General features: G+C 41.4%; 1 protein-coding gene across 6 annotated transcripts in view; it reads left to right on the plus strand.

The window, feature by feature from the left end:
• TP53BP1 (tumor protein p53 binding protein 1) overlaps window positions 1–18,981 on the plus strand; it is a 153,937-nt gene that overhangs the window by 67,907 nt on the left and 67,049 nt on the right. For 5 of the 6 annotated variants that reach the window (XM_068275292.1, XM_068275291.1, XM_068275290.1 and 2 more), the window contains 7 exons: window positions 1,270–1,357; window positions 2,438–2,511; window positions 5,276–5,413; window positions 7,460–7,535; window positions 10,784–10,959; window positions 13,994–14,102; window positions 16,422–16,513. In XM_068275292.1, coding sequence (XP_068131393.1) covers window positions 1,270–1,357; window positions 2,438–2,511; window positions 5,276–5,413; window positions 7,460–7,535; window positions 10,784–10,959; window positions 13,994–14,102; window positions 16,422–16,513 — 753 coding nt within the window. Of the gene's footprint in view, window positions 1–1,269; window positions 1,358–2,437; window positions 2,512–5,275; window positions 5,414–7,459; window positions 7,536–10,783; window positions 10,960–13,993; window positions 14,103–16,421; window positions 16,514–18,981 lie in introns of those variants that run through there. The other variant, XM_068275295.1, reaches the window with a different exon arrangement.

Raw genomic sequence — 18,981 nt, forward strand, 5'->3', positions numbered from 1 at the left:
AAAAGAATGCTGAGCGTGGAAGACCATGTTTCTGTGTGTAGGCAGGAGTTGGAGGATCCCTTTCAGTGCTGGCAGCTGTGGCCGGCACTTACAACTGAAGATGGATTTATTGTAAAGCTAATCTGACGCAATACTTATGTACACACATGCGACAACGATCGTTCGTTGAGAACGACGAACGAACTTTTAATTGATGAAAGAACGACCTAAGTAAAGTTAGTTTTAAAAGGTGTGTAACGATCTGATCGTTAGAACGAACGTTACATCACGTAAAGCAACTATTGCGCCTGGGCATAAAAATGAGAAGTTTCAGGGATAAATAGTGAAATGCGCATGTCAAGCCCAGTACGAATGACCGTTTCCAACGATGTACTACTTTTGCAAACGATCGTCGTTGGTTAAAATCCGCAGAGACAGAACTTTCTTTTGTAGCGATTTGGCTCGTTCGTCGTTTGCCTTAATAGTCGTTGGTTCGTTTTTTGTAACGATCGTTGTTGGTAAAGATCGGGGTACGATCGTTACAAACGACTATAGTCGCATGTGTGTACGCACCTTAAGTTTGAAAGTCATTAGCCTTTTTTTGCAAGGGAGTGGGGCTACATGCCATTACCTGGCTGATATGGGGCTCAGGTGAATATTATACAGACAATGTGCCGGCACATTCATGTTGGCAACAGGCCGGAATGGCCAACAGAGTAGAGCGTCAGCTTCATGGTCAGGAGCTTTGTTTTTTTTTCCAAAAGCAGATGCCGTCCTTAATATAGCTTTAAAATTCCAAAGCTTTGTCAGTGATAAAATGTCCTTTTTATATTACATACTTTCAATCAACAAGATTGTTTATATATAAATTCGAGGGGTCTGATTTGGGGAGCCAGAGTGGGGGGAATCTTAAAATGAGGAGTTGAAGTCGGATGATTTTTGTACCATCTCCACAGCCCTGGTTTTGCAGTGTCCCAGCCTTAGCAAGCCAGCCTAGGTGTAATTCCTGCATTGATTTTATATGGAGCAAGCCTTGGTGGGGGACGAGGTGGCAACTGTCCCAGTGTGATTTTCATCATGGCAAGAAAGGAAGGAAAAGGGAGACCAGCAGTTGATCATAGTTTACACTTCACCGTTTTTACTGCGTGTTTTGACAATGAAAAATACGACTGAATGCTATGGCAAATGCCTATGTATTTTTCTAACTGTTTAATGTATCTTACGATTTGTTATCCTTTTTGAAATCTATAAATATTTGATTCCCTTCATACGTATTTGCTGTATGTACAGAATCAATGGACCCACTGCACACTGAAGGGGGTGATGCTGCTCTTAGCCAAGTGATTGAAAGAATTTCTTGTCCAGCCAACAGCATCAGGTATTTTTGGCTTTCCATGATTTAAAAAGTTGATGAAGTTCATAGTCTATAATTAATGTAAAATGATAGCCGTTTCTCACGTCTCTCTCTCCATCTGGTAGAAAATTTGGTACCGGTACTTACTCTTTGTTTTACCAATTATACGTGATCACAGGCGTCGACTTGACTAATATCAACTTTTTGTGGGACATGCAAAGAAGAAAAACGTTATACCCCAACCATGAGTTTTGCTACATATCAGCAAATCTAGTGATATGTAGCTGCTACATAAATATTGTAAGGCTGCTTACACACCAAGACGTTACAGGCACACGTTAGTGCGCCTGTAACGCTCCCCCAACGCACAGCAATGTAACACAAGTGGGCTGTTCACACAGCCCACGTTGCGTTACATGTAACGCTGCACGTTCTGTGCAAAGTGCAGCATGCTGCGGCGTTGGAGCGGCTATAGCCGCGTTAGACTGTTTGCACATGCGCAGTGGGGGGCGGAGAGGAGGCGGGGAGAGCCAGCTACAGTAGCCGCGCACATGGCTACTTAATATTCACTGCACTGGCGGGCGCTGATTGGCCGGCGGGACCACGTGATGCGGAGTGTCTCGCTCCGCATCACGTGGTCCCGCTGGCCAATCAGCGCCACTCTGGGAGACATTATAGGACTCGAGCCGCCTAACGCGGCTCACTCTACCGTCGGCTCTTGCAGCACCATACGTTGTGTTAGGTGCACGTTATGCGACCTTAACGTGGCACCTAATGCAACGTCTTGGTGTGCAAGAAGCCTAAAGGAATGGAAAAAAAAGTTGTACATTCACATAATTGACCCACTCTTTACATAGTGATTAAATTGAGTTAAATTTGTCCATGTGCCTGTCAGTAACTTGGCTTGTTGTTGCTATATCTAGATCACTGTGGGTGAAGGTTTTTTATTTTTAATGCCTTCAAGTGATGAGCCGTTAACTTAAAGTACCATATTGCCATTTTTTTTCTGGTTAATAAAATCTGTTTTTCTTCTTTTTATTGAATGTGAACTCTTTGGATTAATTGTTCACATGCAGTTTGTTATTCATATTCTGTCACACTCAGTGATTTCAACTGTGATGAAAATAATGAACTTGAAGATGTTGCAGACTGTTCCACACAATCACTTCAAGCGGAAGGTAATATTACAAATAAATGAAACATCCTTTGCAGTATAATAAGTTATGCGTTTTGACACAGGTTTTTATTGGTCTCACATAATGTCATATTGAAATTGTATTGCACTGTAATAAATCAGAAAATTCCTACTGGAGGAGAGCTGTGCTGAACGTTTACAAATACTAGACCTCAGCTTTACAGCTACTCATAGCAGAATAATATCTGAGATGCCAATAGCATGTAGCCATTTACTACAATAGATGGACGCCCCTGTTTTGTGTATTGTGCTCACCCTCTTAGTAATCAATAAACCTGAGTAGGCTGATGGCTTATAAAAACTGGTACCTTGTAGGACTTCCATGGTGTCTTCTAATCGAAATTTGTTTGCATTCTGTACTTGCAACACAATCATTGGCTGCAAAAGTATGTTGTTCAGTAGGTTTCCATTAATAGATATGTGTCAATTTCTGACATCAGTTTACAGCTACATTTAGCAGCATTTTAGTTGTGTATAGCAACATTGCTGCCACTTGCCTTTTGGAATCTGTATTGTTAAAATCGCACAAAAGTAAACATACCAGTGCGTTAGGGGACATCTCCTATTACCCTCTGTCACAATTTCGCCGCTCTTCGCCGCATTAAAAGTGGTTAAAAACAGTTTTAAAAAGTTTGTTTATAAACAAACAAAATGGCCACCAAAACAGGAAGTAGGTTGATGTACAGTATGTCCACACATAGAAAATACATCCATACACAAGCAGGCTGTATACAGCATTCCTTTTGAATCTCAAGAGATCATTTGTGTGTTTCTTTCCCCCTTCTGCTCTCATGCACTGAAGTTTCAGGCTGCTTGTTTCTTCCTGCAAACAGCTTTGCCCTTGTCTGAATTTCCTCAGTATGTGAAAGCCCAGCCAGCTCAGAGGAGGATTTATCCAGCTTGTAAAAGATAAGAGAGAAGAGAGAAGCTGCACTAATCTAAATAACACACAGGCAGTGTGCATATAGGGGCCTGGAAGGGGGAGTTCATAGCAGAACCACAACACTGAAGAACTTGGCAGCCTTCCAGACACAGGCTGACAAGTCTGACAGGGGAAAGATACATTGATTTATTACAGAGACTGTGATAGTACAAAGTGCTGCAGTAAGCCAGAACACATTAGAATACGTTTTGGAACTTGTAGGATGGTAAAAAACAGGATGCAATTTTTGTTACGGAGTCTCTTTAAGGACCAAGCTGATTGAAATCTAAGCCCTGTTTTGGTGATTACCTGGCTGGCAGGGTGTAGATTTCAACCAGTCGCCACTGCGCGCAACAGCTGTTTCCGTCGCTCTTGCCGCTGAATCCCGACCTCTCTCACTGCAGCTCACTTGCTCTGCCTGCCTCTATGATGGCAGAGTTCCTGTGAGAGGATCCAGGATCCACCTGGTAATACCATCAAGTGGCTCAGTCTGACCTCCTTCCAGCTAGGGTGAGAGCAACTGGCAGAGACGTGTCTTATGTCACCCCATCAAATTTAAGATGATTGACCTGTTATCTTTTTTTTTCCTCTTTCTTCAAACATGAATATTATTTTTTTTTTTTTTTTAGGGTGATTCTGCTACAATGGAAAGTATAGGAAACAATTGCGTTTGCGCTTTTAAGAATAAATACGTTGTATTTATTATTTTCCAGGTCAAATGGTTCACTTCCTGACTTGCGACAGGAAGTAAAAAAAACAGATCGCTCTGCAAAAGTGCTTTGAAAAGCGCTGTACACAAAATCATAGCATGCATGTAAGCGCCGGAGAGGGGAAAAAAATCACTCACGCAAAACGCTGGCATTTGCGATTTTTGATTTTAGAAGTGAAAAAAGTCTATATTTTTCTCTTTTCACCTTATTTGAAGTGCATCTTTTAAAGACACATTTATTTTACTGCAGCGAGAGGTGTGCACTTCAAAGTACATGTGACTTATAGGTCACTTCTTTTTAATGGTCAAAAACTGAGAAATAATGAATAGTTTCAATTTATTTCTTATTTTTTTCTGTTAAAATGCACTTAGAATAAAATATTTCTTGTACCACCCAAAGAAAAGCCTACTTGGTGGGGAAAAAAAAAACAAGATATAGATTGTTTTGTTGTGATAAGTAGTGATAATTTTATTGGAGAGTGAATGGAAGGAGCACTGAAAAGTGAAAATTGCTCTGGTACAGAAGGGAAAAAAAACCTTAGTAGGGAAGTGGTTAAGCAGATAATACATAGATAATTCATCTAAATGTAGCTGAGATTTTACAGCGTACAGTAAACAATTTTACTATCCCTCAGAGGAGCTCACTATCTAATTCCTAGCTTAGTTCTAGTCTTACGCCCCTGCCACACTCGGAAGCCAATTTTTTAAAGGGGAGCCAGTTAACTTGTATGCCTTTGGGATGTGGGAGGAAATTGGCTTGCCAGAAGAAAAGACAAAATACAAGGATATGATACAAACTCCACTTAGGATCTTAGGAATCTTAGTACTGCAATGTAAGAGTGCTAGCTACTTAGCAACTGTAAAGAAAACCCTATCACCACTGATTCAGCATGTGGTTGTTACTGAAATGAACCTATTATGTATTTTCATCATATTTTCATACCTTTGTTTTAAGAAAGCACATCCATTTTTTTTTTTTTTTTTTTTAATAATACCGGTACTTGGTTCCTCATCTCTTGTACAGGAAACCAAAACCTTTGAAATTAATTGCCCTGTGTGTTATTCATATGATTGTACAATTTTGTAGTACTGATAAACCGTTGTTTTGTGTTGCAGACTCTGGGACCTCTCAGCTGGCATTTGGGGCACTTGAGCTCTCACAGAGCCAAGATATAGATAGCCAGAGCACAAGAGACGATGTGAAGGGCTCATTGCACCCTAAATCTCTGACGCTTGAATGTATACAAGAAGAAGGTATTGGCACTTTCTTTACTTCCAATACTTTTTTCTTATTTTTGTCTTGGGATCAGCAATAAGCAGTTATTGTCAGCAATAAAAGGTTATGAATGAGTAACAATAATGAAGTTGAATTTTTCAGTGGTTCGCCTCACTTGTAATTTATGGTTGTGCTTAAAGCTTATTTGTCCACTGGCAAAACTCCTGAGTCTGGCGTCACCGCCAGCGCCTGTACCATGTGACACGGGCGCATGCAGTGAAGGAGGCCGACATACCAGATGAGCGTTCAACACTAGTGGGGGTTAAATATGATTAGGGGGTATTGGACGACGTCATCGGAAAATCAAATGCTGTTAATGCCGCACAGCTGATCGATCCTTTGCAACTGAGCGTTTTTAGCATTCATGATTGATCCTTTTACAGGATTTAAAGCGGAATGAAACCCAGCATTTCTACTTTGCTCTAATAGATTATTTACAGCATATTCTATACAACCAGCATTTTTTTTTTACTAGAACTGCATTCAAAGGGTTAACACAGGCTTTAGAAGCTTCCCTTCCATCAGAGCGGGCCGCTTCCGAACTTTTACATAATGTTATCTTGTGTTTAATTGTATCAAGTGAGAAATGTAAACAAGGCTCTCTCTCACACTGCCGGGTCCCGTGAACAAAGTCAGGCAAGCATAAATGCTTTCTGATTAAGTTAGAGGATGAATAAAGCCGTTATAAATAAAATGCAAAGTCAGCTCTCAGAGTAAAATAAGTGTACTTTAGGAACGTATAATTTCCAAATGAATAATAATACTTATGCACAAAAGCAAATATGCTAACCGTATGGCATATAAAAAGTAGGAAAACATGTTTTTATTGAATATTATGTCAGGGTTTTATACCGCTTTAAAGTTTCTTACCTCGGGCTTCTACGGCTCCCTGCAGACATTCTGTACCCGGGCCAGGACAAAACGATCCTCCGGTTCCCCGCCGCGAGCCAGTTTCTTTCCTGACTACTGGTCAGTCGATGGGCCACTGCATCACGCTCCCATCGCCGTCCTTTGCACAGTTTGTGTGGCCATGTTGCGGTATTGGACGATAGCAGCCAGCTTTATGAATGCTGCTTCTCCATTCTCCCATATTCTTAGGATTTGCAGTGGTCGAATCCGATGAAAATTGGTGCCACCAAGAGCATGCCTGATTGACAATGCATGGATTGATCGGACATGCTGGTAAATCTTAGGCTGATGTGCTTGATCAGGTGCACAGCAGTAACGGCGTGTGATGTCTGGACAGGTGATCGTCCGATCAGAGAGAGATCTGTCTATCGGTCGCCAAAATCACTAGATGTATGGGTACCTCTAGATTGCTGTATTTAGAGAGACCCTAGAGTAGTTAGACATGGTTTCACAGGAAATCGCTTGGCAAGGGACTAGTATGTCATGTGAACCCTAACCAGAACACCAGCCACCCACACACTACAATCCATGGGCTGTATCCAGACCACTGCCTATTCTTGCCCCACTCCTACTGAGATCTTCATGTAGGAGCGTGACTGGGTGGATAGGAGGAGGTACAAAGGGGGACAGAAGGAGGGACTGAAGGAGACACAGAGTGGAACACTGAGGGCACAGAGGAGGCATAGGGGACAGAGATGGCCCAGTGTTCCGACTTAAGAACTGATTCAGGTTAAGAGCGAACCTACAGTCCCTATCTTGTTCGTTAGCCGTGTACTATTCCACAGCAGGTGAACCATATCAAAAGTAGTAGTCAGGCATAATAAATAATACTGACTGTGCCGAAAATGCAACTTACCAGTTCTGTATTTTACAATGTATAAAGTCTGATACAAGGAGTAAATGGCATACAGGCTTACAGTACCAAAGAGTCGTCTTTTTAGACTATTAAATATGTTTTAGCTTTAAATTTTGTGCTTTTTTTTTAATTTTTATTTGTTTTCTAGATGCATGTTCTTAGTTCTGCAGTTGTATTTATGCTTTTTTAAGAGGCCCTGTAGTGTGTGAAACATGATTGTTTGTATTAATCCTTCCTAAAAAAGATCTTTATTTTGTAGGAGCCGCCAATGTTGGTGCTGAAGCATGTGAAATGGAGAAGGTTGCACAACAGGCACTGAAAGAAGAAAGCATACGGTAATATTTTTAATGACTATCAGATGATTAAGAGGGCATTAGGGACAAGTGTTGCACATGCTTCAAGAGCTGAAGGAAAGCCTAACCTTTCTTTATATCTCGCAATAGTCTTAAAGGAGAACTACCCATGCATGGTTTTCCCTTTGCATTATTTTACCTATTTTGTAAATTTAGAGGCCCAGTACTTGTAAAGGTACTTGATCTACAGTTGGCTGTTGGAGAGTAATATAGAGGTGGCTTCTTATATTTTTGGAAGCTACAACATGATTCCTCACCAATGGCCGTGGCTGGTTAGTGTACTGGTTAAGAGCTCTGATACAGGAGACCGGAGTTTGAACCTCGGCTCTTCCTGTTCAGTAAACCAGCACTTAATCAGTAAGGAGCCCTTGGGCTAGACTCCATAACATTGCAACTGCCTACTGAGTGCGCTATTGCGGCTGCAGCTCAAGCGCTTTGAATCCGCCAGGAGAAAATCATGATGTAACTGTTATTTGTCTTGACCTATGATTCCTGTGACGTCCGTTTTTAAAGCCAAGTAATAAAAGTACAGCAGCTGCATGCCAATCTTTTGACTGGGAAACTTACAGGTTACATTGTAGGTCCTTTTAGGGCCAATGGTGCATGCCATTTGCACACTTTAACACCACAATAGACAATTGCATGTACTGTGGTTGTGTGGTTTTCTTATTGTGGTTATAGTGAATTTGGCATTTTCCGAACTGCAGGAGAGTTTGCTGGAATTTCTAATTCGCAAACTTCATTTGTTTAAGGGAATAGGACTGCCACCTAGCAACAGCTGTTGAGCTGAGTGGTGGCCTCCTGAATACGCTGCTGTAAGAGTGTGTGAAAGATCATGTTCTCAGAGCAAGATCTCGTGAGAACTGCTGACTTTTTTTTTTTTTTTTCTTGAAAGCAGGTGGGTTGTTTTAAGCTTCAGGTATGATCTTATGTTAAATGTTCTAACCTAAACAAACCTTTTGGAGATAACCAGAAGGAAAATTGTTAAACAGGAACACTATTTACTCTGCAGCCACTGATGTGATTGCTCCACAAATGCTGCATGTAGCGATATGTGATCACAATTGCAGTGCTGCAAGTGGGACCATCCCCATAGGGTTTCACCGGTGTAGTGCTTTGCAGATTGCCTGTTAGCTCTGCAAAATCACTCCCTAGCCTGTATGTGTAAGCAAAATAAATGTACAATATGCTGCATAGGAGCAATGAGATATAAGGAATGGTTTTTGCTTATAAAGGACTGTGGAGTTCATTCTGTGGAGTAGAATACATTGTAATACAGTTTTTCCAAATTTACCATTACCTAAAAGGTTTTCCTGGAACTCTGCTTGTTATACATGAGGTGTAGTAAAGCTTTACCTACCTGGTTCTCCTTCCAGTCCCTAGAAGTCTCTGTGTCCATTGGCGCAGTTCTGCAGTCACCCGTTGGTCCTCTCTGTAGCGGGAGGCGCCCCCATGTCCCAGGGCGTTCTGTGCAGGCACATTAGCCCTGCCCTACGCAGAAGGCTACTGCCAACTGGGTGATTGCAGAAGTGTGCCGAGGGACACCGGGCTTTCTAGGGGCTGGATGAAGCTCCAGGTAAGTAAAGCTGCAATACCTGAGCAGTAAATGAAAACAAAATTCGGACTTACCTGGGGCATCCCCCCCCCCCTCCCCTGTAGCCTGTAAGTTTCCCCCGGCATCCTCTTCTGTCTTTCATTTCTCATGTGCGCCCGCCTGTCGCCTTATCATATCGGTCGCTGTAAGCATCCTGCGCATGCGCGGTTCTCTAAAGACTGAACCGTGCATTCGCAGGATGCTTAAAGGGACTTAAAGCTGAAAAATTAAAAAAAAAAAAATGTATACATGCCTGGGGCTTCCTTCAGCCCCATCTGCTCCGATCGCTCCCACATCGCCGTCCTCCACTGCCTGCAGCTTTGGGAACCGGGTGCCATCAGCCGCGGCCAGCTACGTAGAAGTGCGCCCTCTACGTATCTTTCCAGCGTCTGCTGGAGAGATACGCAAACCGCGCACTTCTCTTATGTTAGACTGGCTCTGACTGACGGAAGTACGGGGACCCGGTTCTTGAAACTGCAAATGGGGGTGGCGTGGACGCGATCTGAGCAGATGGGGCTGGAGGAAGCCCCAGGTATGTATAAAATCTATTTTTTTTTTCTACCTTTTTCAGCTCTGGTACACTTTAAGGCGACTGGCGTAATGACGCAGCCGGGGTGCGCAGGCACTTCTTCACACAAAGTCGCCGATTACTGCAGCATCCAGCAGGAGAGATGAAGAGCAGAGGAGGATGTCTGGGGACCTCGCGGGCTACAGGGGGCTGGAGGAAGCCCCAGATAAGACCAAATTTTGTTTTTATCTACCACTTAGTCCTTTTAACTACACCTCATGTATAATTTAAGGAAAATGACGTCCCAAGTATTTGGGGTTTAAACTTGCGCTGCTGTTTATGAGACTCTGGCATCTTATACCCATGCTATAGCCATGGAGGAATGATATGAGAACATAGAATATCTAATCATTTTTAGACTAAAGAGGCTTGCAGCAATTTCCTGCACAGAATCTGTGTGACAATGAGAAAAGATCAGAAAAGACAATTTACACTTTGGAATTCATGGGCCAGTGCTAAAAATGCCATGAAGTAGTTAATTGAGTTATAATTAAAAACTGCCGGCTGGAAGCTATAATGGCTAGCTTAAATAAATGAAACAGTAGTGTTTGTAAGATCTCTTCCCTGGAGAAACCACATTTACATTTATATTCTCAGTCAATGATCAATCTTAAGACCGAACTGGTAACAGAAATGAATGCCTGATTAATACCAACCACCAGTAGGCCTGCAGGTTTGGAATTACTGTACTTGATTTTTACCGTTTACAGTTTTAACAGGGAGTTGGTGAACAGGCAAAATACGGTAATCTTAGGCCTGAAAGGAAGGTTAATTTTGTCAAACTGTAATCATGCTGTATGGCAGACTAAAGGTTGTATGGAGCTTTTACCAATACTGTCTGACCTCTCTGTAATGACAATATCATTATGCAAAGACTCAGGAGGCAAAACTTTTTGAATTTGGGTATTTGACTCCATTGTACCAGTGTCGTTTTTTTGGGGAAAATAAAGAACTGAATGCTGTGCTGTGGTAGGTTGCTGTGCAGTCCTTTAAATTGTTTTCTATGGACCTGAGGTCTTTCTTCTTCCTGTCACATGATAAAATGATTGTCTTTGTCTTTTTCTGCAGAGATCAAGAACCAATAGTTGAAGAACCGCCCTCCAGTGTAGGTGAGCAGAACACATACTCTGCTGAGGAGGACCAACATAAAGAATCCACTGTAAAGTCATTAGAGCCAAAGCTTGATGAAGAGATGGAGTCATCAGATCTTGCTTCCAGTCAAGAAGATCTCTTTGGACAAACTGGTATTTCATATTATAAAGCTTTCGTTTGCATTTAAGTTTTTAAAGTGCAACTTTTATTTTTTATTTTTAATGTTTAAAAAAGACAAAGGTAATATAGATTTGTTAGATTGATGTTGGTATCTTAATTTCAGCAGGAAACCTTGTCCAAATCTTGTTTCAATAACAGAATAACTGAGACAAAGGGATGCTGAAATCTTGTTAGTGAGAACAGAGGCAATAGAAATGCTTTTTTTCTAATAGTGTTAAAAAAAATTGAGGATTTATTTGCAATATTTGTCTTTATTGAAAATATTTTGTTTCACTTCCTCTCCTAGGGGCAGGATCACAGGCTGTAGGAAGTTATATACAAATTGAGAAGGGCTTAACTTAAAAAAAGGATTCTTGGTGTCCTTTGTATAGCATTTTAAAAAGAACTCAAAAGGAATATATTGCTGACCTATGCTATTGGCCTGGTTATTATACAAATCTTCTATCTTATGTATGCTCCTACATGCTTCTGGTACCTATTTAAGCCAGTTGATATGCAAGGTTTAGGTTCAACATCACAGCTAGACATGTACAATTTCTAATGTCTGTATCTGGTCAAGTCATACGATTTTGACCAGTAATAAAATATCTACACTGTATATAGCCATATGTAACTGCTAGATTTTCTCCAGGCCAAGACCAAATGTGCATGCCATATAAATGTAGTTCTTTATTTTGAGTTTGATGGAGATCATTATCAATAATGGCTGTGTACTTGGGTTTCTTTTATCCACGCTGATGCCTTTGATGTCTTTTAGCCTCTCATTGAGGGGACACACCCTTGTTTTTTTACTTAATACTTTACACACAGGTGTAATTTTGTTCTTTTGTTACGGTGTTGTCATGTCTGATCAGCTCTGCAAGTCTTTGGGAAAAATTTGCAGGGAGTTAGGAAGCGGAAACCTTGTGCACTGTTACTATAGTGTATCATATTTTTTTTTTAGCAGGAGTCCTCTCTCTCTCTATCTATCTATCTATCTATCTATCTATCTATCTATCTATCTATCTATCTATCTATCTATCCCTCAGAGGGGATTACAATCTAATCCCTACCACAGTCATATTTCTATGTATGTATCGTGTAGTGTATGCATCAGAGTATAGGGCCAATTTAGGGGAAGCCAATTAACTTATTTGTATGTTTTTGGGGCATGGGAGGAAACTGGAGTACCCGGGGAAAACCCACACAGACATGGGTAGAACATAAAAACTCCTTGCAGATGTTGATCTGGCTGGATTTGAATCGGGAACCCAGTACTGCAAGGCGGGAGTGCTAACCACTATGCCACCATGCTGCCCTGATCCCCCATTGGCTGGATAGTGTACTGGTTAAGGGCTCTGCCTCTGTGCAGTGCCAGCAGGATTAGGGGAAGGTGTTTTGTTTTGTTTTTTCTTAGCTACAGTATCTAAGCATGCTAATAACAGAGAGCTTACTACAGATAAGGACACTATGATAAAGGTGCGTACACATGCCGAATTCCCGCAAACGAAGGGTCGACAGACCCGCCCGCGGGGCGGCCATTCTGCCGACAGTTTGCCTGTGTACAGTCTGTCATGTACGGCAGACTGATGAGGCTGGTTTTGACAGATCCGCTGAGCGGTTTGGGCCTTACTTTCTAGCACTTTCTATACTCAGCACAGTAGAACAAAGGTTCCAGATTCCTTTGGCTTTTTGCCAAACGCCTATTAAACGACAAGTAAACTCTCAACAAACGCATAATATATTGTAGCAGAGAATTCAATCAGCTAATGCCACAATCTGGAATATGCCTGCCATACGCTTGGGACCAGCGCTTACAAACGCCTGAAAACGTATGCAACTGCTTGAGGAGTTGAAGGAGTTTGATATATTATAGACAGTCAAAAAGCAGCAACATTCCAATGCTCTAAGCAGCATGAAAAAGTCCTCAGGATGCAGTGTAAAAATGCTGCCATGTGCGCTTAAAGGGATACTGTAGGGGGGTCGGGGGAAAATGAGTTGAACTTACCCAGGGCTTCTAATGGTCCCCCGCAGGCATCCTGTGCCCACACAGCCACTCACCGATGCTCCGGCCCCGCCTCTGGTTCACTTCTGTCACCAGGAGCGCACGGTGCAAACACAGGCCATACTGGGCCTGCGCAGTACGCTCCTGGTGCTATCAGCGGGAGTGAGGACACGGCAATGCAGGCGCAGTGGTTTTCAGACTTTAAAGTCTGAAATTCCAGAAGTGAACGGGAGGCGGGGCCAGAGCATTGGGGAGTGGCTGCGCGGGCTCAGGATGTCTGTGGGGGACCATTAGAAGCCCCGGGTAACTTCAACTCATTTTCCCCCGACCCCCCCCTACAGTATCCCTTTAAGTAAAAAACACTGGAAAAAAACACTTGTGGCCAAACCATTTTCCACACTCAACACAAATGTCTCTGCTTTACGCTCAAAACATTTCCCACACTCAGCACATGAATAGGGCTTTTCACCAGTGTGAAATCTCTCATGTCTGACAAAGCTTCCTCTCTCCCCAAAACATTTCCCACACTCGGCACATGAATAGGGATTCTCACCAGTGTGAGATCTCTCATATACTACAAATTTTGCTTCTCTCCAAAACATTTCCCACGCTCAGCACATACATATGTTCTGTTGTTACTGTTGTTGTGTTAGTGGTGATTGTTTTCCAGCTTTTGATATTCTGGCTAATTTTTGTTTTTATTATTTATTGGACTTGTATGGTGCCAACATATTATGTAGCACTGTACAATAAGGTTATAGACAATACTACGGTTGACAGACAACCCAATACAGGTAATAAGCAGTAAGACACACAATACCAGATCATACACTAGAGATGTAGTCCAAGTAATTCAAGTTCACACTGTTTTGTGAGCAGAATGCACGATCAGATTGGATACACAAGGAGGGAGGGCCCTGCCAAAGGCTCACAATTTAATGGGAGGGGGTGGTGACACTAGGAGGGAACTTTACTATGTTCTATGATGGATTTTTTGAACTATTCACATATCTGTTTTATAGATTTACTCATCAGTCCTAATGCACCTAAGATTGTGTCCACACCTGCCGACAGCCTGCACCTTCTGCATTTCTCTGGCCACGTCAGCCCTGGAACAGTCAGTAGCTCAAAGTAAGTAAGTGTTTTTATTATAGCTCCAAATGTGCGCAGTGGGGTGATCTACTGAGGTTGGAGAACAGTGGAGAGCGTTGGTTATCCAGAAAATGTGCCTATAGGGAACACACATTTGCATCCCTCTCCTTGGTAACAATGGGCTGCTGAAGTCAGGGAATGGTTATGTAAGTGGAGACCTATACATGCACCCTCCGTCAGAACCTTTTTATGTCCTGCACTGCTCTTCAACTGTACTAAATTAACTTTGATGCACTAGAAGGGTTGAAGCTGATAGAGAACCCCATCTGCTGTTTACCATTATAACAATGGGGTATAATTTGTAAGTAGAAGGTACTTAAAAAAATGTTGATTGCCTGTGGAATTGGGCCACCACTCTTGTTTGAGACTATATAAATAAATAAATAATTAAATAAATAAATTAGAGATGCCCAGTGAGATAAAAGGTTAAAAATGAGACATGCCTCCAGGGATGGCAATACAGTACGTTTTTGCTGGTTGGCTTTTTCCACACAATTTTGCCTCAGAAAATGAGTTTCATGGAATAAATATATTGGCCCTTCTGCAATTAACTTTTTTTCCTAAGTTTTCTTCTAAGTTATATTTTCACACCTTATCAATAAAATGTCTTAAAGGGACACTTAAGTCAAAAAAAAAAAATGAGTTTTACTCACCTGGGGCTTCCAATAGCCCCCTGCAGCTGTCCGGTGCCCTCGCCGTCTCCCTCCGATCTTCCTGGCCCCGCCGGCAGCCACTTCCTGTTTCGGTGACAGGAGCTGACAGGCTGGGGACGCGAGCGATTCTTCGTGTTCCTGGCCACAATAGCGCCATCTATGCTGCTATAGCATATATCATATACCATATAGCAGCATAGAGGGTGCTAATGTGTCTGGGAACGCGAAGAATCACTCGCGTCCCCAGCCTGTCAGCTCCTGTCACCGAAACAGGATGTGGCTGCCGGCAGGGCCAGGAGGATCGGAGGGAGACGGCGAGGGCACCGGAGAGCTGCAGGGGGCTATTGGAAGCCCTAGGGGAGTAAAACTCATTTTTTTTGTTTGACTTAAGTGTCCCTTTAAGCCACCAGCAAGCAAGAAATTACTCAGAATAATTTTGCCAGTACTTTTTTACCTACTTGTGTGAGCGCTTAAATGTTATTTCAAACAGAAGATGAAAGGTTATCTTAGGAGAAAACCTGGGAAGGAAGCCTTCTTTGTAAACTTTTTTTTTTTCACGGACAGTGGCCCATATATACTATTTTTACAATTTTTAACTGTTTTCTCCAAGGAAATATTTTAAACCTCCCAAGAAAATACCTTTAAATCGCCTATCAAGCAAGCAATTACCAAAAATAAATTGTTGTGTTTTTTTTATTACCAGTACTTTTTAGTACTTTTTCAGTTGCCACAGTTTGAATTTTTTTTTTTACGATAATGTGAAAAAATAATCTCCTCGGAGAAAACTCAGAAGAAAATATAATTGGATAACTGCCTCTGAGTCTTTACCCAGTGGTCCTAGTATCTAGAGAAATTCTGTTAGTCATTGCAGTTGGGTACTATCTACTTGGTAACTCGATGGACATATGTCTTTTTTCAACCCAAATAACTGTAAATATACCATGAAAAAAGAGGGGTGGCTCTGTAGCTTTTATCATTGTAACCCTTTCTGAAAAGCTCTGAAAAGTGTATTTCCAATTGCTATTTAATGCTGGAAACCAGTGATGGTCATGTCAAGGAGAACTCATGGAGAAGCATGTGATAAAATTAATCAGCTGAGAGATTTGCAAAACTTTGTTTTGCTGTAATCGCATCCTGCTTTAGAAGATGATCATGACTAGCAAATCAGAGACTTACATATCTTATCACCTGACCAAACTGATCACATGCTTCTCCATGAGTTCTCCTAGACATGGCCATCACTACCGACAACACAATCAGAAAGCTTATTGTATCATTTTGTACAGTCTTATCTGTGCAATGTGTGCAGTTTCCTGTGATAGGCATTCAGATTTTAAGAGATAACAGAAGTCCTTCAAGCTACAGAGAAGAATGATCTGATATTTTTCTTGGTTGGTTCTCACACTACAGATAGTTTGCTAAAGTTGCACAAAGTTTGTAGTCATGTTGCTTTGATTTCATAATTGATTACAATGGTGACCGATGTAAGGAGCCCAGTTATGAGCACACCTATGCTAAGTGAGTGTGTGTGTGTTCCCCATATGTTACACAGCATATCATTTGTGAGAAATGTATTCCTGGAGAGAATGGTTGATCTCTGGGTAATGGTAATGGTTGTGTGTGCATGTTTCTTTTCCTTATGTAGAGTTCCCTCAGACCTGGCTTCTCCTTCCCCAGATGATATCCAACCTACTCCCATCATCATACCTAGTTCCCCCACAGAGCAGCAGAAAGAAGGTAACCCTGTGTTTATGGTGCATATTGCAGTCAATGTGTCAATGTGTGTTTTTATACCCAAGTGCAAGACTTTCCATATACAACAGTTTACATATTCTCATACGTTTGCATAAATTAACCAAATTGGGCTAGAGATCTTTTACAGCAGTCCTATTTTTAATGCATTAACATCTTTGCCACTGCTGAAATAATTTCTTTGTCTGTTTGACCTTATTGTGCTAAGATTTACTTGTACTCTGAAAAATTAATAAAGAAAAGAGCACCAGCATCTTGGAATTACAGTGTTCATACAAAGCTGCGCCACCTAGTTCACAATATATAGTTACAGTTCCAATGCAGTTTCAGTACTGTACAACGTGGGTACGCTGTCAGGATAATCCAGTGATCTACAAAAATGTGTAGATGCTTGACTGTGCACTCCGCTTTGATCAAGAAAGAAAACACATGCTGCCCATAGTGCATTACTGCTTCCTCAATTCAAAACTGCTTCCTGTGCACACATTTCACACTAGTGTCCACCAATCCGGTGCGTCCCAGCACTGCACACCCTATCAATTGTCTGCTCAATTAATGTAGGCCACCTCGAATCCCGGTGGATCTAACGTTTGATATTCAGAGGCAAGGTGATGACCTGATGCTTCTCCAAAAACTTTAATTCACTTTCCTTGTGCATGTATAAATACAAATAGACATGGTATAAAATCCTCAGAACCATTAAAATCCCCGCGCCTTGACTGCGCGCTCCACTGACTGTGTATCCACTGAGGTCTCTTGCATATCATATGTATCAGTGCAGTCAATTGCAGTGCTGGGACACACCTGATTGATGGACACTAGTGTGAAATGTGTGCACCGGAGGCAGTTTTAAATTGAGGAAGCAGTAATGCGCTATGGGCAGCATGTGTTTTCTTTCTAGATCATAGTGGAGTGCACAGTCGAGCATCTGCCATCTTGGAATAGCAGCAAGTACAGGAAATGTCACCAGTGCCATTTGTTCATATTATTTTCAATGCCTGTCACTTGTTTACAGGCACAGCGTAACGCAACCTATATCTGCAGTAAATATGACAGCTATTTGGTCAGGATGTGACCATTTGTGATTCAAAGCTTGTAAAGCATGTTTTGTTCTTGTTTGAAATAATGTTCCATCAAACTGAATATTAGTTAATTATGCATAAACAGTATTGTAAAACAAGTAAGGTTTGCTTAATAAACTCCTCTCGTACCAGTTAATAGATCTTCAGTGACCAACCACTGCCTGCTCACTCCCAGTATGTCTAAAACGCTTTTCCTTTAGTCAAATGGGCATGCAGAGAGGAAAGTGATGGCTCTATCAGCTTAATCCTTGCCCCCTAAGGCAGGGGACACAGTTGTAGATAAGTGTGTGATTTGCCACATTAGCCATTATAGTCAATTGCCCACTCAGGAATTGCAGGTCTTTTTGCTTTCATTTTGCATTTGTGTTTTCTGTGTGCTTTTTCCATACAATGCACACATTTGCAATTACAATTTATTCAGCCACATCCAAAAGGTATCATGTAATGACCGTGGAAAATTGTTGGGAAAAGCACACAGTCCATGTTTCCTACCTTACTGACTTTTAACCTGTCATAGCTGTCAATCTCTATAAGGGACAGACATTGGCCTCAATTCACTAAGATCATGCTGGAGATAATAAGGCAAGAGAAAACTTACCTTCACACAGTAAGGCCTCAATTCACTAAGCTTATCTCCTGTCTTTAATAACTCTTCTAGAGTTGTTACCATGGTGATAAGGCATGTAGTATTCAGGAAACATTTTACCTCAGGCAAACCTAAAGCTAACTCTTCTGTCTTTAAGTTAACTCTTTAATCCTTAAAATAACTCCAGAGTTAAAGACAGGCTGTTCATTAACTGCGTGTGAAAATAACTACAGAGGAGGTAAATTAACTACAGAGGAGGTAACGTAAGGAATGCAGAGATAAGATAACTCTCTCACTGCGTGGTGGCAAGTTTTCTCTTGCTTTATTATCTCCAGCATGATCTTAGTGAATTGAGGCCTTTGAGAGTTATCTTATCTCTTCATTCCTTACGTTACCTCTTCTGTAGTTTATTTTACCTCCTCTGTAGTTTATTTTACCTCCTCTGTAGTTAATTTACCAGTTATTTTCACATGCAGTTAATAAACAGCCTGTCTTTAACTCTGGAGTTGTTTTAAGGATTGAAGAGTTAACTTAAAGACAGAAGAGTTAACTTTAGGTTTGCCTGAGGTAAAATGTTTCCTGAATACTACATGCCTTATCACCATGGTAACAAGTCTAGAAGAGTTATTAAAGACAGGAGATAAGCTTAGTGAATTGAGGCCATTGACTGGGATAAATGAAAGGGATTTGACAGGTAGAGGTCATTCATGAAGATCTATGCATTTGTGCTGTATCAGTTTTCCTATATTTTGAGAAGTTTAGCACTGTTTTACAAAATTGTTCAT

The sequence above is a fragment of the Hyperolius riggenbachi genome, chromosome 3 (genome assembly GCF_040937935.1).
Source record: "Hyperolius riggenbachi isolate aHypRig1 chromosome 3, aHypRig1.pri, whole genome shotgun sequence".
Lineage (NCBI taxonomy): Eukaryota > Metazoa > Chordata > Amphibia > Anura > Hyperoliidae > Hyperolius > Hyperolius riggenbachi.